Source organism: Erinaceus europaeus, chromosome 17, assembly GCF_950295315.1.
Source record: "Erinaceus europaeus chromosome 17, mEriEur2.1, whole genome shotgun sequence".
Taxonomy (NCBI): Eukaryota; Metazoa; Chordata; class Mammalia; order Eulipotyphla; family Erinaceidae; genus Erinaceus; species Erinaceus europaeus.
The window spans coordinates 4,403,709-4,425,808 of NC_080178.1; the positions used below are offsets into that span (position 1 = coordinate 4,403,709).

General features: G+C 60.4%; 1 protein-coding gene across 2 annotated transcripts; it reads left to right on the forward strand.

Moving 5' to 3' along the window:
* The first annotated feature begins 1,119 nt into the window (after nt 1-1,119).
* EHD1 (EH domain containing 1) lies at nt 1,120-20,295 on the forward strand. Of its 2 annotated transcripts, XM_007518581.3 has the most exons (6): nt 1,120-1,203; nt 2,165-2,591; nt 5,542-5,639; nt 14,917-15,329; nt 18,028-18,192; nt 18,500-20,295. In XM_007518581.3, the coding sequence occupies exons 2-6, from the start codon at nt 2,188-2,190 to the stop codon at nt 19,022-19,024; spliced, it is 1,605 nt and encodes a 534-aa protein (XP_007518643.1). In that variant the 5' UTR covers nt 1,120-1,203; nt 2,165-2,187; the 3' UTR covers nt 19,025-20,295. The 2 variants fall into 2 exon arrangements, with proteins under 2 accessions (XP_007518643.1, XP_060032092.1); XM_060176109.1 differs by lacking the exon at nt 1,120-1,203 and having other exon boundaries at nt 2,073-2,591.
* Nucleotides 20,296-22,100: the final 1,805 nt, after the last annotated feature.

Below are 22,100 nucleotides of genomic sequence, written 5' to 3' on the forward strand. Positions count from 1 at the left end.
TCTGCAGGTGTCTGTCTTTCTCTCCCCCTCTCTGTCTTCCCCTCCTCTCTCCATTTCTCTCTGTCCTATCCAACAACAACGACATCAGTGACAATAATAATTACAACAATGAAACAACAAGAGCAACAAAAGAGAATAAAATTTTAAAAGGGGGGGGACATAATAGAGGGGGAAAGTCAGAGATGAGTGCAGGGTGGGCTGGGCTCACTCACCTGTTGTCTGGAGCCAGGAAGAGGAAGGGAACCGAGATGTCATCCCACAAGGGCTGGGACACCATCCCCACCACCCCCGCCCCACCCCGCAGTCCAGGTGTGGACTTGCGCGCCTGAGGATCTTGGTTCCCTGACATCTCCTGCGGCAGAATGGTACTTGGACTTCACTCTCTTGCCCCTACTTTCCGTGAAAATAAGTCTTTGTAACAACAACCAGGGCCAGAGAGCTAGCTCACCAGTAGGGGTGCCTGCCCTGGCACGCATAAGGCCCAGGTTTGAGCTCCAGCACCCCATGGGGCGTCCCATGGTGCCTGGGAGGCTCTGGTGCTGTGATGTCTTTCTATCTTTCTGAATGAATGAATGAATGAATGAATGGTCCCAGGAGTAGTGTTTGGGCCCTGGTGTTGCCAAAACAGCCCAAACGTGGTCCAGGAGGTAGCGCAGTGGCTAAGGCACCAGACTCTCAAGCATGAGGTCCTGAGTTCAATCCCCAGCAGCACATGTACCAAAGTGAATGTCTGGTTCTTTCTCTCTCTCCTCGTACCTTTCTCATTAATAAATAAATAAAATATTAAAAAAAAAAAACAAAAACAAAAAACAGCCCAGACGCGCCAGGCTCCCAGGACACCCTCTCCACTCCCATCCATCCAGCTGCCCGAACGCTGGGCCAGTCCTGCGGCCTGAGTCCTGCTCTGTCTTCCTGGCTCGCTGGCCGGCTTCCTACCCTGCAGGATGCCCCGGCCCTGCAGACCCCCACATCTCCCAGGAGCCAGAAGGTGGGCCACGAGGCCTAGGGGTCCCGGGTGCCTTGTAGAAGCTGCTGGTGCCCCCGCCCCACCCGCCTGCATGCCGTCCTCATCCTGGTTACACAACAATCAGTCCCAGGAGCTCTGACATCACCTACTCAAGATTCTCAGCGGAGGGGCCTCTGGGTGACCAGGGATCAGCGATGATGGCGGGGGAGTGAGTCTCACGGAACAGCCAAGAACTGGTAAGTGGGGGGCCGGGGCCGAGCCAGGATGGTGACAGCGGTGGCCCTTAGAGGAAAGCGGAAGCACTTGGGTTTTTCAATTCCCCCAAGTTCCCACAAGATTTCACTGTTGCCCCACATTTCCCCTGCACCCCACAGAGGGAATTTCCGATTTCACTTCCTCAAAACTCCAGCGGCCGGCCGGCTTCAGCTTCCTTCCCCCTTCCTGGCGCCCCCTGTGCTCCCCGCATGTCGCAGCTGTGGCTGCTGTCCCCTCCCCACTCCCACCCCCCGGGGGGGTGTCCCTCACTGTCCGCAACCCCCCCCCCGTCGCCGCCCCTGCGGTGTCCACGCCCGCAGCTCCCCCTGCTGCCTCTCCTGTCACCCCTGCCCCTGGCAGAGGGGTCTGGGGGTTCAGGGGGCACTGGGGGGGCAGCAAGGGCGCCGAGGACAGCAGTGAGCCCCCCTCCGGTGCTTCCGGGATGCCGCACCGGCCGGCCGTTCTTGGGGCACCTGCGGCGGGGAACAGGGGCAGCTGCCCGCAGCCCCGGCCCCTGCCGCCCCCCAGCTTTCCGGCCTCCCGACAGCAGCGCTTCCTCGATCCGGCCCCTTGGGGGCGGGGCCAAACAGGTGCAGTTGCCACGGCAGCCACGCGATCGCTCGCGGGACTCGCGAGACTTGGAGTCAGCCAATGGGAGGCGTGGGAGGGGGGGACGTGGCGCGGAGCTCAGGGGCGGGGCCGCTCCGTCCAGCGCCGCCGCGCGCGCTCGTCCTCGCGCGGGACCCGACCCTATAAAGCTCGGCCGGCGCGGCGCGCGCCTCACTGCGCAGAGGGCGCTCCGCGGGCCGAGCTGTGCGCCTGCGCGGTGCGGCCGCCCCGCCCCCGCCCCCGCCCCCGCCCCGCCGCCCTCCGCCCCGCCGCCCGCCGCCCGCCGCCGGCCGGGCCCCGCCTCGGCTCCGAGCCCCGCTCTGTCGCCCGCAGCCGCCAGCCCCGTCTCCGGCAGCATGTTCAGCTGGGTCAGCAAGGATGCCCGGCGCAAGAAGGAGCCGGAGCTCTTCCAGACGGTGGCCGAGGGCCTGCGGCAGCTGTACGCGCAGAAGCTGCTGCCCCTGGAGGAGCACTACCGCTTCCACGAGTTCCACTCGCCGGCGCTGGAGGACGCGGACTTCGACAACAAGCCCATGGTGCTGCTCGTGGGCCAGTACAGCACGGGCAAGACCACCTTCATCCGCCACCTGATCGAGCAGGACTTCCCGGGGATGCGCATCGGGCCCGAGCCCACCACCGACTCGTTCATCGCGGTCATGCACGGGCCGTCGGAGGGCGTGGTGCCCGGCAACGCGCTGGTGGTCGACCCGCGGCGCCCCTTCCGCAAGCTCAACGCCTTCGGCAACGCCTTCCTCAACAGGTAGGGCCCCGGGGTGCAGGGGGCCCCGCCCGCCCGCCCCCGCCGGCCTTTGTCTCCCGGCCGAGACCCTGCATGGCCGCCCCTCCTCCCGGCCGCCGCCCGCGGGGACCCACCCTCCTCGGTCACCCCCAGGGCCCCCAGGTCATCAGCGGGACCGCGCCCCCTCCCGCAGACCCCAGGGCCCCCCGCCCCCTCGCCGGACTGGACGTGCTGGAGCACCCGTGCAAACCTCCCCTCCCTCCTCCCTTCCAGGATTCATTTCTTAAAGAGTCATGGAAAAACACGCTGAAACTCCGAGGCGTGCGAGCTGGTGGAGGAGGGAAGGGAGGAGGAAGATCAGGCTGGAGTTTGGGGGACACCCCCCACCCGCCCCCCATGGCAGGGAGTGTTGAAGGGTTTGGGGTCTCGCCAAGCGGTTTCAGATGGCGGCACCAGAAGCCTGAAGTGAGGTTCAGGCCCTGAGTCAGGACACGCCTCTAGAAGGTTCCGTAACCCATTTGGACCTCAGTGTGGGCCCCCCCCCCCCACCCCTTGACCCTTGAATGGGTGCATCCTGCCTCGTGTGGCTGCTTTGTTACACTGGAGCCCTCTGAGTGCGCGGAGTGGGCCCAGTGGCCGGCCCTCAGGACGCAGGGGCCAAGTTCACAGCCCTAAAGGAGCCCAGAGGGGACAGCTGGCCGCCCCAGGCCTGGAGTGACTCCTGCAATTCGGGAGCCCCGGGGCAAGAAAGGCTTACAGACTGAGCCCTCCCTCCCCTCCCCTTCCCTGCCCTCCCCTCCTGCCGCCTGGGTCCCCACCCTGTGCTAGCACATTCCTTCCCTGTCCAGCGGCTCACCCTGTCCCCCTGCCTCCACCCACCCGCTCGGAGGGGTCCCCACCCTCCACCCACTCTCCACCCACCCGCACAGAGGGCAGTTCACAGGGAGACAGGATCCGGTTGTCTCTGGCCCTTGAGGTCAGGGTACATTGTCTGTCCTCCCATCTCGTGGAGCCCAAAAGTCCTGCAGTCTGTCCTCCCAGAGAGGTGTGTCCCCCCACCTCACCCCCACCCCCTGCCCAGCCTCCCCCGCGGCCACTCATACCGGCCTCTGGCTCAGCGAGGGTGGAAAGTCTGACTGGTGCTGAGAACCCAGGCCTGCCTTGCTAGAAGGTGAAGGAAGGGCGAAGTCCCTGCCTCCGTCATCCTTTGGGACAAGGGGACAGGCTTCCCTCTCTGAATCCAGAGACTTCAACTTCCAGAGCTGGGTACCATCTGGGCGACGCCCACCTCTTGGCACAGGGGACCCCCAGAACCCATCCAGTTCCCCGACTGGCCTGTGTCTGGCCAGTTACCACCTGCTGCCAGGGTGTCTCAGTGCCTGAGGGTTCCTCCTCACTTCCACCTCGGCTCCAGAGGGTCTCCACCCTCGTCCCGGGGCCTGTGCGGGGCGGTGCCAGCCTGCATGCCACACCGAGGCCGGCGCACAAAGGGGCTCATCCCTGGCTGGCACAGCCTCCCCAGTGTCCTCAAAGAGTCCCATTGAGTCACGGACTTGACTTTCCGGCCTCCCCTCCCGCGTGGCCACCCTGGAGGAGGTCAGACTGGGTGGCCGAGGCAGGGCGAGTCAGGTGGAGCCGGCGCTCAGCTTCGGGTCCTCTGGGTGAGAGGTGGGGACCCTCTGCAGGCCGACGTCCGTCAGGTCTGTCGCTGGCATCACAGCCACTGGCGCCCGCTCCTCTCTCTGGGGCTCTCCTGCGTCCACTCCCTTCCCAGCTGGCACCCCACACTCCTGCTGCTGGCACTGGGGCCAAGATCCAAGGTCAGCTGGCCCGCTGCCACCCCCCCTTGCTTGGTGGGGCCCTGGGAGAGCTGGGGCTCAGATCCCCCCGCTGTCCCGAGGAGCTTCTAGCCTGGGTCTCGCAGACAATGGGCCAGTATTTCCTGGGCTCACAGGACTCTCTTCAGAGAAGCGCCTGAAAGGAGTCTTTTCTGTGCCCCTGAAGAATCTCTGCTGTCGGTCAGTCGCTCGCTCACTGTTTCTGGGCTGTTCTGGGAGGTTGTGCTCTCAGCCAGGTTCTCACCTGGAAATCACCTGCCCTCCGTGGCTCGGCTTTGCCTTTTCCAGAGGATGGCATCTCTGCTCCCTGCCCTCCGCCCCCAGCCAGCCTGTGGGCCCCAATATTCATTGCCGCCCCAATAACAGCAGCTGGGGGAGAGGGGAGGCCTGGCCCAGCGGCCGTCGCAACAACCGCCTCCTGGTTTGTGGACACTGACCCTCAGGATCAGAAGGCGGCGGCCACTGCTGCCCTTGGCTCTCCCCAGTCAGCAGCTTGGGAGGGAGGCAAATCTTGAACTTTGACTGGGGGGAGCTATGGGCAGGGAAGTGCTGATGTGGGTCCCTCTGAGCCTGCTGGCTGGCTGCCCATCCGTCCGGGACATGTGCACTGCCTTCGGCAGCCCAGCAGAGGAGCACAGGGCTTGCGTATGCAAGGTCCCGAGTTCAGTCCCCAGCACCACGTGTGCCTGAGTCTCTCACCCTCAAAAAATGAATGAACACGGGGGTCGGGCGGTAGCGCAGCGGGTTAAGCGCAGGTGGCACAAAGCGCAAGGACCGGCGAAAGGATCCCGGTTCGAGCCCCCGGCTCCCCACCTGCAGGGGAGTCGCTTCACAGGCGGTGAAGCAGGTCTGCAGGTGCCTGTCTATCTTTCCCCCTCTCTGTCTTCCCCTCCTCTCTCCATTTCTCTCTGTCCTATCCAACAACAACATCATCAATAACAACTACAACAATTAAAAACAAGGGCAACAAAAGGGAAAGTAAATATTAAAAAGAAATGAACACAACTCGGAAAAGAATGAAAGCAAGCAAGGATGGCTTGTGTCCCCAGCGGGGGAAACCTCCTTTGAGTCCCCTGATTCCGGGAGCGGCGGGGGCAGGGAGGGGCGTGTCCCAGCACGTGCTCTCGTCCTAGGTTCATGTGCGCCCAGCTGCCCAACCCCGTGCTGGACAGCATCAGCATCATCGACACCCCCGGCATCCTATCTGGCGAGAAGCAGCGCATCAGCAGAGGTAACCGCCCCGGCGCCAAGGGGACCCCCAGGTCCGTGGGGCTCTAGAGGCCTGTGTGGCTCCCCAGCCCCGGGGCATGCTGGACAGCAGGAGAGCCGCAGGGGGAGTGAGCCGGGGTGACCCCAAGGCTGAGGAAGTGGCTAGGGGTCTGGCCTCCGTGTCCCTCCAGCTGACTGCCAGGGCTGGGCGGCCCAGCTCCCTGGGGGCTCATGCTCCGCCTGGGCCTGGGCCTGGGCCTGGGCCTCGCAAAGCTGCACATTCCTAGCAGATTCTCACAGCAGGGTTGGAGCCGGAGGATGGGGAGGAATGTGTCAGCCTGAAGGGGAGTTGGCAGGAATCCGGGGCTGGGGGAAGTGTGCAGTTTGCTAAGATGTCCATGGTCAGCAGCTGCGTGTGTGAGTGGCTGGGGTCGGCGGTCCTGGAGGGTCCGAGCTGCTGCCCCTCCCTCTCTGAAGGCAGGGTGGTCTCGGGTCTCAACGCCTTCTGGGAAGAGCACGGTCAGGCCTGTGATGGTGGGTGGCGGGGTGTAGAGCCTGCAGGTGTGTTTCCGGTGAAGATGGAATAAGGTCAAGCACTGGGTGGAGGACAGGTGACCCTGCCGCTGTGTCACCGCCGGCTGCCCACTGCTGGTGACCCATGGGGCTGCAGCCCAGGTCTGAGAACCAGGCGGGAGCCAGGCCCCGCCCCCACCCCCCCACCCCCGCTGCCCGGAGCAGCTGGCTCCTCCCGCTCCCAGCATCACTCCAGCAGAGTCCCAGGGCCAGAGTGGGGGACCCCCCCAGTAAAGAGGCTGTGATCGTTTCTTATCCTACTGCCGTTTGGTTCTGACCTAGTTCTAGTTCTAGTTCTTACTTTATTTTAACAAGAGAGAGACAGAGGCAGAGAACCACGCCAGACTACTGCTTGGCTCTGGCCTGCCTGAGACTGGACCCCAGCGCCTCAGGTACTAGAGTCTTTTTACAGAACCACTGTGCTGTTTCCTGCCCCTAACCTGATTTTAAGAAAATATCCTCTGAGCCAGAGCCTTGTTCCTTGCTGAAGCAAAATGAGAAAATCTGAGTTACTCCCTTTTTGTTTTTTTTAAGAGTTAACTTGATATAAGATCAAATTTCATGAGGGAGAGAGAGAGTCAGAAGGAAAGGTACAGGCTGCCGCGGGGGGTTGAACCGGAATCTTGGGCATGCGAGTCCTTCGCTCCCGCCCAGCTCCCGCCCCAGCCGTGCCTCAGACAGCTGGAGGGTTATCTGTTATCTCTGGAGGAAGCATCTCAGTGCCCTCCCGGTTATCTCCTCAGTGACCAGAGGTCATGGGAGAGGTGGCTTCCCGGCACCTCAGGCCTGCAGAGACTCAGGGATTTCAGGGTGGGTCCCTGGTCTCATGGTGGTGCTGAGTCCCCTGCTGCCTGTGTCCTCAGTGGGGATCCAGCACCCGGGGGGGGGGGCTGTTCCTTCTGCCTGCAGGAGACTGGCTGGTGCTGGCCAGACCCCTCAGTTGTCAGGGTGCCCTCTGGTCTCCAGGGTGCACAGGTTAGCCCCCCATCTTGGGCAGGAAGGGGGGCTCTTGCTGGACTGGTCCACCCTCCTGTCACCCCTGGACCTGGGTTCTGTGAATGTAGGGCTGGGCAGTCTGTTTGGTTCCGGGGCCTGGTGAGCCCCAGCTGGCACCCGGGGTGTCTGTGCCATGTGCTGTGCTGGCGGGGACCCCGGGGTGGGACTGCTAGATGCTCAGAGGACAGAGTTCTTCTGAGGGACCCGCCTGTCAGCAGGCAAAGGTCCCGCCGCCCTGTCCTGCCCTGCTCTGTGCGAGCAAAGCAGGTGTTTCCCAAGGTCAGGCAGCTGAACCCTGGCACCCCTACCACACACACACACACACACACACACACACACACACACACACACGGCTCTGCTCTGCTGACCTCAGTCGCTGGAAACAGTTGGGGGTGTGGACTCCCCCCCCCACCCCCCCACGCATGGCCCCTGACTGCCGGAAGCACTGCCGGGAGAGATAAGCAGGACCAAGTTTCCAGCCTGGAGGCCTGCTCTCCTCATACCTTGTGTACAGCTCCCGGGAGGGGGTTCCCGGTCTCTGCCACCTCCACTGGCCCGCACACACCCCTCACTTCCTGGAGTCTGGATGGGGAGGGTGGTGTCGAACCCAAGCACTCAAGCACTGTCTCTCTTTCCCTCTGCCCTTCCTGATCCTTCTCCTTCACCACAAAAGAAAAAGGGACTGGGAGACACCTCACGCCTTCCATGCTCGAAGCCCTGGGTTTGAGGCCTGGCACCGCATAGGAGCACCTCGAACCACACTGGGGAGCTCCTGAATGGCGGAGCAGTGCTGCGGTGCCCGTCTCTCTCTCAAATAGAAATAGTGAATAGTGACTGCAGCCCGGGGAGGGACGCAGTGGAGGCAGTCTTGGCCTCTCAAGCCACGAGGCCCTGAGTTCGCTCCCCGGCATCACCACCCGTGAGGGATGACAGGCCTGGGCTGGAAGGCCGCTCAGTGGTGGCAGACACAAGACGTGAACGGCAGGAGGGCAGTGCGGGCCCAGAGCAGTTCAGGGTAGAGCTGGGATCAGTAAGAGACCCCTGAGAACCTCTTGCGGAAGCCAGGGCGCTGTTGCACGTCCCCTGGGTGACTTTGAAGATAAGGTCCCCGTGTCAGCAGAGCAGGGGGCCGAGGGCCAGCGGTCACCCTCAAGAGCTGCCGTGTGACAGATAAGGGGCATTCCAAAGGGCAGCCAGGGTGGAGCCCCGACTCTCAGGGCCACTGACCTCCGGCTCAGTCACAGGCAGGTCCAGGGTAGGGGGCACAGCTGGGGAGCCCCAGCCCAGAGCAGGAGGCCTGGCTTGTCCACTTTTGTGCCTCGGTTTCCTCCAGGGGAGTCCTGTCAGCTGGGAAGCCTTTAGGGCTGGAGTCCTGAGCTCAGTGGCTTTGGGCCTGGGCACCATGCTGGGATTTGAACTCAGAGCAGGCTGTGTGCCAAGTGCTGAGAGAGGAGCCTTATTGCTCTCCCTGTCCAGATCCGGCCTCAGGCCGGGCTTCGGGCTGCTGTTCCAGGAGCCCCCCACCCCCTACTCCGCCGACAGTCTAGGCCTGGGGTCCAGCCTGGCGCCCCCAACCCAAAGCACCCCCTGCTTGCTGACCCCTGCCTGCCACCCCTAACAGTCCACCAGGCCAGTGTCCCTCTTGTTCTCAGCAGCCCTTGGGGCGCTTATGAGGGTACCCGGAAGCCTGGGTCCCAAGTCGTGTTCGGGAGTTGGGGGGCTGTCGCCGCCTCAGCACCTGTGGGCAGCTTTAGGAGAAGCTGGTGGCCGAGTGACCGCCGGTCACAGCCAAGGTCACAGAAGCCCGGGACTGCCCGGACCTGAGAGGAAGTCAGTGCCCCCCTTGGAGGCTCAGGATGGGGAAGCTCTGACTCAGCTGGGGCTTCCCTGCGATTCCGGGACCTCCAGGGCAGCCCCCACCTCCTCCTGGCCCCGCCCTGCCAGCCCAGACAAGCTGGGGAGTCTGCCCCACGCCCCCTCACCAGCCGCTCTGCTCTGCGGGTGGTGGTCGCCTGTTGTGGGGAGCAGCTGTCTGACGCCTACAACACCCCCTTTAGATTTGGGGTATTGGAGGCACCGTAGCAACCAGACACGATGCCCTCCCCCACAGTGGAGGGCAGCTGGGTACAAATCTGCTGTGTAAATAGATGTCACAGACAGGGAAACTGAGGCTTAGAGATGGGACGCAGTCTGCTGGTGCCACACAGGGTTGGGAGGTTTAGGGCTCCTGTGTGGACCTACAGTCTGTTTGTCCATCCTCTCCCTCCCCATTTCTTGGTTCTTGACTTACTTCAGCACCAGGGCCTCAGGCATTTGAGAGTCTGCCACTCCTGGGCCCTCTTTCTTCTCCGTCTTTTCTCTCTCTCTCTCTTTTTGTTTTTTTGTTTTGTTAGAGGCAGAGGAGAGGGAGACCGTCCTTGGAGCTGCCCCCATGTCACATGCAGGGGCTCAACTCTGGGGCCTTTCACATGGTAAGGTATGTGTCCTGCCACGTGAGCTCTCTCCCAGCCCTATTGTTTATTTTATTATTATTATTACTATTACTATTTGTTAGATAGAGACAGAGAACTTGAAGGGAGAGAGACCCCTGCAGCCTTGCTTCACCACTCATGAAGCTTTCCCTCGAGGTAGGGACCAAGGGCTTGAACCTGGGTCCTTGTGCACTGTAATGTGGGTGCTTACCCAGGTGCGCCACTGCCTGCCCTATGATGATTAATTTGCCCCCAGTGTATCACTGGGGCTCGGCGCCTGCACTGTGAATCCACTGCTCCTGTGGTCACTTTTTCTTTCTTTTCTTCTTTCTTTCGGCTAGCACAGAGAGAAATCAGGAGGGGATAGAGTATTCGTGTGACGACACAGTGCCGGGGGCTGCACTCGTGCCTGCTAGTCCTGTGCCCTACAGCTGCACCACTTTCTGGGCTTTAAGGCAGATTGTTGGGGGTCTGTGTTATAAAGAGGAGGCGCCGTGCAGCCACCATCAGGCCCAGTGCCAGTCTTCCTTCCCCTCACCCCCAGAACTGCCCTGTGCCCCGCCACAACCGCTGGGAGCTGACACTTGTTCCTGAAGCTTCACTTTCCCCAGTGTCAGCAGTGGAATCTGCTCTCAGCCTCTGATTCCTCTGGGTCTTGGGGTGCGGTGCAGACTCAGGCTCACCCCCCACCCACCCCACACTGGAGTGGGAAGCGTGTGATAGGGAGAAACACCGAGGCCCTGGCTTGAATGACAGGAAACAGAAGTCACTGGAGACAAGCCCTCTGTTGTTCCGTGTTCTCCAAACCTCTGGAATGTGTGAACTGCTGTTCCCCAGCTGCTGGGACCACCTGTGTGGGCACGGGGCAGGGGCAGGGCCGGACCCCCAGCTCCTGTCAGAAAGACAGTGGCGGGTGGGTCCGGGCCCCTGTCACAGCCAGATGTCCCTTCGCAACCCCCGCTCGCTGCACCCCTTCTGTCAGGAAGGGAGGAGTGTGTGAACGGGGAAGTGCTTACAGAAAGGTTGTCAGGCCCAGGGCTCACTCACTGGATGGGGCACCTGTCTCTCCATCCCTGAGACCAGGTTCAGGCAGGGCACCGCGTGGCAGGCTAGCACAGTAGAGGAAGCTCTGGTAATGGCCCCCCCTCCCCCCGTGTGTTTGAATGAAAAGTTGCCCTGGAGTGGGGCGGCCTGGGTTCCGGCACATAAAACAGTAACAAGGGATGGCAAGCTAGCTAGCTCACTTGCCTAGTGGATTTCTGGGGTCGGTTTTGTTTTTTTAGATTTTGTTTACTATTTATTTTGTTCTGATGAAACTTAAGCCTTCCTTTCCCCCCCCCCCACACCCCGCTGTCTCTAAACTTGACCCAAGGTGCCTTGTTAGTGGATCATACCACACCTGTTCTTGTGTGAAGTGTTTCATTGGTTATTAGTCCTGGGTTCCAGAACTTTCTGGGATCCATCTTTTTAGGCACCCTGTGGGCCTGCATTTTTGTCCAGCCTTTGTGTCCTTGTGTCTGGCACCTGACCCAGTGGCTCGATGTGACTCTCACCCTCCCCCCCAGAGCTCCACTCGGCTCTGCTGTCGGTCTGTGTACACGGCTGTGCCCCTCTCCGGCTGCTGCAGCTGCCTTCTCCTGTGCCCTAAAGCCCGGAGGCTCAAGGGGAGCCCATCTGTCCTTGTCACCCGCTGCCCAGCTCCAGCAGGATTGCGGCCCCAGGCCTGGCCCCAGGCTGGGAGACAGCACAAGCTGTCCTGCACCGGCCATGCTGCCACACCCCCTCGGTGGCCTGCAGGTGGCCTTGGCCAGCACTCACCCTCACCCAGCACTTTCTGTCATAAACAGGAAGTTTCATTCACCTGCAGAAAATAGACGAGCTGTTGGCCGCAACTGGGGGTGGGAGGGAGAAGGCGGGACCCCCGTGACGCAGTGGCTCCCTGGCCCTCCTCCTGACCCCTTCTTGGGGGAGGCCTTTTAGGGGGAGGCAGTGAGTGACCTCAGCTCCCTGCTGCTCCGTCCTGGCTCCATGGCCAAAGCCAACACAGGCCACAGGGTGCTCCCTCTCCCAGCTGTGTGGATCTGGGGTCCTTCGGTCAGTGGAGGGGGGAGGCGTGCAGGGCCTCTCCTGGGCTGTGCTTTTCTTCTCAATCTGGTCTGCCCCACAGAAGGCAGGAGGCCTCCCTCCACACACCCCCACCTCCTGCTCCTGGGTCTGATCTGTTGACAGCGTCCCCCTGGGAAACCCCCCCCCCCCATCACCACATACACACAGTGCTGGAGAATGCTGGAGTCGGCTGTCCCGCTTCCTGACCGCCTTGGACCTGGGAGGTGTCAGATGCAGGAGTGGCCTGGCCCTTGTCAGTGCCCTCTGGGGATCATCAGATTGCGGGGCCCCAGTGGCCCCCATCCCAACTCACCCCCCATCTGAGCACTGCGCCCTCATCAGAAGCAGTGGGTTTGGGGTCCTGGCGTCTCCGTGTCCCTCCGTCCCTGGCCCCTATGCCCAGCGTTTATCACGAGAGTGAGAGTTGGACTGCCCCCACCGTGTGCAGTGGAGTGCACATGCAGTGCTGGGGCTGAGCTTGGGACCTGCCCTCGACCGCACCCCTCCCTCCCAGCTGCAGCTCTGACTTAAGAGGCTTGTGTCCTGGGGGCTGGGGGGACCCATGGCTTCACAAGCCCACAGACAGCGTGAAAGCACATTGGGACCTGTGGGCTGGGTGCTGGGTACTTCCTCTTCCTGAGAGCTTGGCTTAGGCAGCCCCCGTGGAGGGAGGGGGGCTGGTAGGAGCAGCGAGCCGTGACCCCCCAGTGTTGCTCACAGAGGACTGTACCAAACTCCCCACGATTTGGTCTGGGCTGCGTCGGGTGGCTCTTCAAAGGGCCCGTCTGCTTTGGGGTGAGCAGGGGCAGCTGGTGGAGGAGGAGCTTGGTCCCGGGACAGGAGGCCCCCAGCATCTCACGGAATGGGGCAGCTCAGAGCGGGGACCCAGCTGTCCCAAAGACTCCAGGGCTTCGTTTCCTAGCGACCTTACTCCCTCTCTGGGTGTTCACCTCTTCTGGGGGCAGTGGGAGACTTGACAATAGTCAGTGAGGCGTGATTATAAAACAGGGTGCCAACTAGAGCACTGTCACAGGGGGCCATAAATCCATTGACCTAGGGGAGAAATGACAGTCCAAGGCCATCCACGTTGTGTAGCTTCCACCAAACCCACAGTGGTTGCTCCAGCTCCTGCCATCACATCTGCATTCCTTTCCTCCAGCAACGAGGACAAAGGGCACACATACCTTTGCTTGATCTGTTTATTTCTACTGCAGCAGAGGCTGGGAAAAAATGTCTTATTAGGCTGGGAGGTGGCGTGGTTGTGAATCTGCCTCAAGTGTGGGGGGGGTCCCAGCAAGCGTAGGAAACGGTGCAGCAGAAAGGTTGACTTTAGTGGTTACGTCCTAGGTCAGGGGAAGGGTGTCAGGCCGAGGGGAAGCGGTTAGCAGCCTTCGGGTCTGCTGGGGCAGAGGTCAGCGGGCCGTGTCCGGGAGGGCCAGAGGCTCCTGTGTCGGTTCCGCTGTTGCGACACTCAGATCTGAGCCGTAGACAGAAACAGCCACGGGCGGCACAGAGTGAGGCTGGGTTCCCATCAGACTGTCCGAGGCCGGTGGCTGGGCCAGCCCTGCCGCAGAGAATAAGTGACTGTGACTGGCTGGGTGGTGGTGCACCCAGTAGAGCGCACCTGTCACCACGCACAAGGCCCCAGGTTCAAACCCTGGTCCCCACCTGCAGGGGGGAAGCTTTGTGAGTGGTGGAGCAGGGCTGCAGGTGTTCCTTTTTCTCTCTCTCTCTCTCTTTTTTTTTTTTTTCCCAGAACACTGCTCATCTCTGGGTGCAGAGGATTGAAACTGGGACTTGTAGTCTGTTTGCATAACCATTATGCTATCTACCCTCCGCCCAGTGTTTTTTGTTTTTTTTTAATATTTATTTTCCCTTTTGCCGCCCTTGTTTTATTGTTGTAGTTATTATTGTTATCGATGTCATTGTAGTTGGATAGGACAGAGAGAAGTGGAGAGAGGAGGGGAAGACAGAGACGGGGAGAGACAGATAGACACCTGCAGACCTGCTTCACCGCTTGTGAAGCGACTCCTCTGCTGGTGGGGAGCCGGGGGCTCGAACCGGGATCCTTAGGCCATTCCTTGAGCTTTGCGCCACATGAGCTTAACCCGCTGCGCTACCTCCCGACTCCCCTGGTGTTTCTTTCTTTGTCCCTCTTTACTTCCCTCTAAATTTTTCTCTGTCCTGTCAAATTAAAAAAAAGAGGGGGGCTGGGGCTAGGTGGTGATGCACTTGGTTAAGCGCACACATCACAGTGTGCAAGGACCCAGGTTCAAGCCCCTGGTCCCCCACCTATAGGAGGATAGCTTCATGAGTGGTGAAGCAGGGGAGTCGGGTGGTAGTGGCACAAAATGCAAGGACCGGCATAAGAATCCTGGTTCAAGCCCCCTGCTCCCCACCTGCAGGGGATCGCCTTCACAGGCAGTGAAGCAGGTCTGCAGGTGTCTGCCTTTCTGTCTTCCCCTCCCCTCTCCATTTCTTTCTGTCCTCTCCAGTACAACTACATCAATAATAATAATAGCCACAACAACAATAAAAAAAGGGCAACCAGAGGGCAGGAAATGGCGTACAGGAGCAGTGGGTACGTACTGCAGGCACCGAGCCCCCACAGTAACCCTGTGAAGGGCAAAAAAGGGGGGGCAGGCAGTGGCACCCCAGGTCGGGTGCACATGTTACCATGCGCAGAGACGGGTGGGTTGAGGTCCCTGCTCCCCACCTGCAGAGGGACACTTCACAAGCAGTGAAGCAGGTGTCTCTCCTCCCCCCTTCTCTCTCAATTTCTCTCTGCCCTGTCAAATAAAAGAAGGGAAGTACGGCTACTGGGAGGTGGGTTTGTCCTGCAGGCACCCAGCCTTGTGGCAGTAAAATAAGTGAACAGAGAGCCTCCCGCCGGGTTGGGGGGTGGCCCAGGCCTGTCCCCCACGCGAGAGGGCTCCTCCCGCTCCTCCCATTCCGTGGGGCCACTCAGTGCCTGAGCCAAGCACCCTACAGTGTGTGTCCATCGCCGCCGCATTGTGGGCGACACTGGGTGGTGGGCGGAGGTACAAAAGTGGATGCTGGTGAGCCCGCCCTAGGGTGTAGCCCAGCCCCACCTGGGAGTGCTTAGTCCACCCTGGGGTGCTGAGCCGCCTGGGATTCCCCCCCCCCCCGCAGGCTATGACTTCGCAGCGGTGCTGGAGTGGTTTGCCGAGCGCGTGGACCGCATCATCCTGCTGTTCGACGCGCACAAGCTGGACATCTCGGACGAGTTCTCGGAGGTGATCAAGGCCCTGAAGAACCACGAGGACAAGATCCGCGTGGTGCTCAACAAGGCGGACCAGATCGAGACGCAGCAGCTGATGCGCGTGTACGGCGCCCTCATGTGGTCGCTGGGCAAGATCATCAACACGCCCGAGGTGGTGCGCGTCTACATCGGCTCCTTCTGGTCCCACCCGCTGCTTATCCCCGACAACCGCAAGCTCTTCGAGGCCGAGGAGCAGGACCTGTTCAAGGACATCCAGAGCCTGCCCCGCAACGCGGCTCTGCGCAAGCTCAACGACCTCATCAAGCGGGCGCGGCTGGCCAAGGTGAGGAGTGGGGACGGAGAGGGCCAAGCCCCCCGTGACGCAGGCCCGGCCCCCACTGCCAGGCCACTCACGAGCTTGGACTCCCGAGGTGGGGGAGGTGGGGGCTGAGACCCTGGGGGTGACTGGCTGGCAGCCCCTGCTGCAGGGACAGGACTGTCCCCTTGTTCAGTGCTGACACTCCTGCAGGGGGTCTCCAGGCCACCTTGGGGTGCGGGGGGGGGTTGCGGACAGAGCTGAGAGGAGCCCAGGACTGTGCCCATAGCACCGGGGGGCTGAGCGCCCACAGCGTCTGGGGCCCTGGTGGGGGACGCGGGAGTGTTTAGACCTGAGTAGCAGGTGTTGGGGGTCCTGAGAGTACTCAGGTCCTGAGCCCCGGCTGCCAGCAGACACAATCCGAACCGGCCCCGCCCTCAGGACCCACTCAAACCTGAGTCCTTGGCTGCAGGTTCTGCTCCACGCTCTCATTTCTACTTTTTTTTTTTTTTTAAGATTTTATTTATTTATTTATGAGAAAGATAGGTGAGAGAAAGATCACTCTGGCATATGTGCTGCCGGGGATCGAACTCAGGACCTTTTGCTTGAGAGTCCAAAGCTTCACCATTATACCACCTCCCGGACCACTCATTTCTATTTTTTAAGACTTATTTTCATATTTATTTATTTTACCAGAGCCCTGCTCAGCTCTGGCTGATGGTGATGCGGGGAATTGCACCTGGGACTTTGGTGCCTCAGGCGTGAGAGTGTCTTTGCATAATCATTATGCTGTCTGTCCCTGCCCTTTATTTTAAAGATTTTTAAAATGTTTGTTTATTCCTTTTTGTTGCCCTTGTTTTATTGTTGTAGTATTGTTGTTATTGATGTCGTTGTTGTTGGATAGGACAGAGAGAAATGGAGTGAGGAGGGGAAGACAGAGGGGGAGAGAAAGACAGACACCTGCAGACCTGCTTCACCGCTCGTGAGCGACTCCCCTGCAGGTGGGGAGCCGGGGACTCAAACCGAGATCCTTATGCCGGTCCTTGCGCTTTGAGCCACGTGTGCTTAACCTGCTGCACTACCACCCGACTCCCATATTACTTTTTTTTTTTTTTTTACTAGGGCACTTTATCAGTTCTGGCTGATAAAGGTGCTGGGGATTGAACCTGGGGCCTTTGGTACCTCAGGCATGAAAGTCTTTTATGTAACCACTATGCTGCCTCCCCAGCCCTTCTCACTTCTAAAACCTTCTTCCCTGTAAGGGGAACTGCTTCTGAGAAAGCGGCCCAGAGGCAAACCCCTGTGGGTAGTTCTGGTGCTAAGGGCCAAGGGGGGTTCCCAGGATGGTTGGGGAGAGCAGGCCTGACCCCATGATCCTGGCCTCAGCTGCGTTGAGTCTGTGCCTGGGAAGCCCCAGCTCCCAGTTGGCCCCCACACCTGCCTGTCCTCCCCTGGAGGGGCTGAGCGGCACAGCCGAGTGTCCCGAGTTGGGATTGGGGAGACAGGCTGGCAGCTACACGGCAGGACAGAGGAGCCGCTGTCCGAGAGGCCACCAGCACCCACCCCGGGCTGCTGTCAGGAGCAGAGGGCTGCGTGAGACCCGGTGTGGAGGCTCAGATAAGGCTGGGGCCCTCGGGCAGCAGCCTGGGGAGGGAGTGCTGTTGCTGCGCACAGGCACACCCAGACACACAGTAACAGGTCCTGTTCCTTAAGGAGTTTGCTCTTGCAGACCATCATTTATTTACTTAGAGACCGATGGGGGAGAGACACCTGCAGCCCTGCTTCACCGCTCATGAAGCTTTGCCCCTGCAGGGGGGTCCTCACACAGGGGAAGGGCGCACTCTGCCAGGCGCACCGCCTCCCTGCGCCAGCGCCAGCGCCAGCCCCGGCCTGTTGGTTCCCCGCTCTGTATTGTGAAAGGAAAGCAGGCAGACACAGTAGTGGTTTTACTTGTGTAAAATACAAAGGTCTGTTGACAAGTAGCTCTGTTTATTTACTTGTTTTTTTATTGGAGGAGTAAAGGAGGCTTCCTTTTAAATTTTTTTTTTTTAATTTTGTTATCTTTATTTGATAGAACCAGACAGAAATTGAGAGGTAAGGGGGAGACAGGGAGAGAGACAGACAGACACCTGCAGCCCTGCTCTCACCACTTGCGAAGCTCTACCCCTGAAGGTGGGAACTGGGGGCTTGAACTCGGGTCCTTGCGTACTGTAACGTGCGCTTAACCAGGTACACTACCGCCTGGCCCCTAAATTTTTTTAAATTATCTTTTTATTTATTGTATAGATACAGCCAGAAATGAAGAGAGAATGGGGAGACAGGGAGAGAGACAGAGACACCTGCAGCCCTGCTTCACCACTTGCGAAGCTCTCCCCCTACAGGTGGGGACTGGGGGCTTGAACCTGGGTCCTTGCGAACTGTGTGCTCAACCAGATGCGCCACTACTCGACCCCCCCAAACGCTTATTAGTTGATTTTATGAGAGACTAGAAGAGGCCAGGCATCCTGACATACCCATTGCCAGCAGTCGAACCCAGGCCCTCCGACCTGCTCATGTGCTCTGTCTAAGCCACCTCCCGACCAGAGGGGGTGGGCTTCACCTGGCTTTGAGGGGACCTGCTCTGTCCCCTGTGGGGGTGAGGGGGACACCCCTGCCCATGTCCCCAAGTAGCAGGGCCCAAGCCTCGGAAGGAGGGGGCTGACGCTGACACTGCCGCCCGGCCCAGGTCCACGCCTACATCATCAGCTCCCTCAAGAAGGAGATGCCCAACGTCTTTGGCAAAGAAAGCAAGAAGAAGGAGCTGGTGAACAACCTGGGTGAGATCTACCAGAAGATCGAGCGTGAGCACCAGATCTCGCCCGGCGACTTCCCCAGCCTCCGCAAGATGCAGGTATGGCGGCCGGCTTCTGGCCGGGACTCCCCAGAGGGAAGCCAAGCCGCGGGGCTGATCACCAGACCCCACCCGGCTCACGGAGCCTCGGTGACGCCAAGAGGGAATGCCGTGACTCACCGCAGTGGGGGTGGGGTGGGGCCGTGCCGGGCGCTCCCGCTGGCCCTGGCACTGCCCACAGGGAGGCTCAGGGCACCACGGCCCAGAGGGGTTAACCGGGGTGCCCAGGCGGCTCAGTGGTGGGGTCTGGGAGCCCTGCGTCACTGCTCGGCCTCCACTCAGCCCGTGCCCCCACCCCGACCCCCAGGAGCTCCTGCAGACCCAGGACTTCAGCAAGTTCCAGGCCCTCAAGCCCAAGCTGCTGGACACGGTGGACGACATGCTGGCCAACGACATCGCGCGGCTGATGGTGATGGTGCGGCAGGAGGAGTCGCTGATGCCCTCGCAGGCCGTCAAGGGCGGCGCCTTCGAGGGCACCATGAACGGGCCCTTTGGCCACGGCTACGGCGAGGGGGCGGGCGAGGGCATCGACGACGTGGAGTGGGTGGTGGGCAAGGACAAGCCCACCTATGACGAGATCTTCTACACGCTGTCGCCCGTCAACGGCAAGATCACGGGTGCCAACGCCAAGAAGGAGATGGTCAAGTCCAAGCTGCCCAACACGGTGCTGGGCAAGATCTGGAAGCTGGCCGACGTGGACAAGGACGGGCTGCTGGACGACGAGGAGTTTGCACTGGCCAACCACCTCATCAAGGTCAAGCTGGAGGGCCACGAGCTGCCCGCCGACCTGCCCCCCCACCTCATCCCGCCTTCCAAGCGGAGGCACGAGTGACCCTGGCGGCCGGCGGTGGGGGGAGGGCAGGGGCCCCGCTTCCCCGGTCCATAAAGACGGAGCGGATGTTCCCTCGGCTCTTGCAAAAGGAAGCCGCCATCTTTCTTTGGGAGGCTGTGCCGGGCCAGCAGGGAGGCGGGGGGGCCGGTGCCCGGATGTCAATGATGGAATTTTATGCACAAGAACTATGGATATTTTTAATATATAACGTCAGAGGCAGCCTTCTTTCTGGCCTCCGTCGGACGGCCCTCTCACCCCCCCTGCACACACAGCCTGGCCCCCACCGCCCTCTAGCTCCCCCATAGCCACTGTGACCGGGGGACACCCCCTGCCTGGCCTGTGGACAGGAAGTACTGGGGTCCCCCAGTTTGTTCCTGAGCCCAGTGACTCGCTTCTGCTCAGTCCGCCCCCTCCCTGCGCCCCTGGCAGATGACACCCCCACCAGCCTCCCGGGCCCCAGTGCTCCCGCCGCTCCCACCCCCGGCTACCACAGAAGCAAGGCCCGGCCGGCTTTTTGTGGGGAGACCCCAGGGAATAGGCGGGTGTGAGGACCTGTCTTCCAGAAAAACAAACAAGCTGATTTCCACTCCACAAAGTGACTCCTCTCCTACTTGACCGAAGTCTCTGGGGACTCCCCGGCCGCTTGTTAGAAGCTGCGGTCTGTGTCACCGTCCTCACGCTCACGCCGGGGTGGCGTCCACCCTGGAGGTTCCCGCTCCACCTCTCACTTTGTGGAACGCTGTGGTGCCTCTCGTTGTGTCCTGCCCGTGCGGAGCTGGTGCCCGGTGCTGCAGCCTGGCCTGGATCCAGGGACAGCCCTGCCCCCTCCCTCTCGCTGCACATCACCGTGGGAACACTCCCACTGGCCTCCGCTGGAGCAAGGTGGGGGCCTCAGGAGCCTCCTGACCCCAGGCTGGACGGGTAGAAAGCTAGAAAGCAGAGCTGGCAGGGGCCCAGCTCAGGCCACCCCCCACCCAGGGCCACCTCAGCAGAGCCTGGGGTGGGGGGGACACTCACCACCCCCCTGACCTGCACCCACCAGGGTCCCGCAGCTGGTCATTGGCGGGTGCCCTCCCCCCAGAGGCTCCACAGGGTCTCAGGCCCCCCAGTGCTGCTGCTCTCCACTTCCTGGGGTCCCTGACCTCCAGCAGCCTCAGCCAAGTTCCTGGGGAGAAACTCGGGGGGGGGCAGCAGTTCCCCACATTCAGCTGTGGCAGGGGAAAGCCACTGAAGACTGTTCTTGCATTAAAGAGATTTTTAATTGTGTTGAAGCTGAGTCCTGGTGTTGCTATCTCTCCATGGGCCTGGGGTCTGTGTTGAGCCATGGGGGCCTAGGTGCCGGCTGGCACTGACCTCAATGCCGGGCCACACTCAGCTCTGGCAGCCCCGACCTCAGCAGGCGAGGGTTCCCACCCCCCCCACACACACACACCCCTCACCCTCACCAGGAGGGCTTACTGGACAGTGAAGTAAAAATCTCTGGGGAGCCTCTGAGGCAAGGACCAGGCTGTGCCCCTGCCGACCGGGCACCTGCAGCCTGGCCCCATCCTCACCAGGGACAGACAGGTGGGCGCCACGGAGCCCCCTGTCCACCCCAGGATCTAGACAGCAAAGCCGGTGCCCTGAAGACACCGACAAATACAATTAGGGGGTTGGGCCACCCCAGCTGCCGCCGATGTCACAGATGGAGGTTCCATGCCAGCAGCGCAGCGGGGAGGGTGACAGACTGCATGCTCCCTGCAGGGCGTGACACCCTCCCTTAGAGGAAAACAAAAGCTCCCCGTTCACTCACCCCAAAATCTGCAGCTCCAGACTCGGGGATGACAGCACATTTTAGGGTCATTGTCAGTCTGGAAGTAGCTCGGCACAAGCCCGGTGCTGGGTTCAAGGACAGCACTGTGGGGGGGGGGGGCTCCAAGGATGGTGGAGCAATGATGGGGTGTGGCCCCCTTTTTTTTTTTTCTAATTTCTGATAGGACAGACAGAAATTGAGAATTGAGGGAGGCAGGCGGCGGGCAGTAGCGCAGCGGGTTAAGCGCACATGGCACAAAGCTCAAAGACCGGTGTAAGGATCCCAGTTTGAGCCTCCGGCTCCCCACCTGCGGGGGGGGGGGGGGTCGCTTCACAGGCGGTGAAGCAGGCCTGCAGGTGTCTGTCTTTCTTTCCCCCTCTGTCTTCCCCTCTCCATTTCTGTCCTAACAATGACATCAACAATAATATAACAATAAAACAACAAGGGCAACAAATAAATTATTTTTTAAAATAATAAAGGAAAGGGGGTGGGGGTAGATAGCATAATGGTTATGCAAAGAGACTCATGCCTGAGGCTCTGAAGTTCCAGGTTCAAAATCCCCACCATAAGCCAGAGCTGATCAGTCATCTGATAAAAAAGGAAGTAAAAAGAAAAATGGTCCGGAAGGTGGCGCAGTGGATAAAGCATCAGACTCTCAAGCATGAGTTCAATCCCCGGCAGCACATGTACCAAGAGTGATGTCTGGCTCTTTCTCCTCCTATGCTTCTCATTAATAAATAAAATATTTTAAAAAAGAAGAAAGAAAAATGGCTGAAGGGATGATGGGGTGCCAAGTGGTGGCGTTCCTGGTTGAGCACATAGTGCTAAGCACAAGGACCATGAGTGGTGAAGCAGGTCTGAGGTGTCTTTCCCTGTCTCCTGTTCCCTCAATTTCTCGCTGTCCTATCAAATAAAACAGAGGAAAAATAAAGGGGGCTGGGCAGTGGCACACCCAGTTAAGTGCACAGTGGTGATACCAAGCACAAGGACCCAGATTTGAGTCCCTGCTCCCCACCTGCAGGGGGTCCACTTCATGAGTGGTGAAGCATGTCTGCAGCTGTCTTATTTTTCCCTCTCCAGCTCCCTGTCCTCTCTCAATTTCTCTCTGCTCCCCCCACCCCACAAAAATAGGCCACCGGAGTAGTGGATTTGTGGTGCCGGCACCAAACCCCAGTGAGAACCCGACACCACATCACTGAAGTTCCTTCCGGTGTGGTGGGGCAGTTGTGCACGTGACACAGCAGGGTGAGCCAGCTCACTGGCCTTGCAGGTTTGGGGTCCCGG

Coding starts and splice junctions, on each gene's coding strand:
- EHD1 (XM_007518581.3), top strand. CDS start 2,188: ATGTTCAGCTGGGTCAGCAAGGATGCCCGGCGCAAGAAGGAGCCGGAG. Junction 15,330..18,027: donor AGCGGGCGCGGCTGGCCAAG/GTGAGGAGTGGG, acceptor CGCCCGGCCCAG/GTCCACGCCTACATCATCAG. Junction 18,193..18,499: donor CCAGCCTCCGCAAGATGCAG/GTATGGCGGCCG, acceptor CCCGACCCCCAG/GAGCTCCTGCAGACCCAGGA.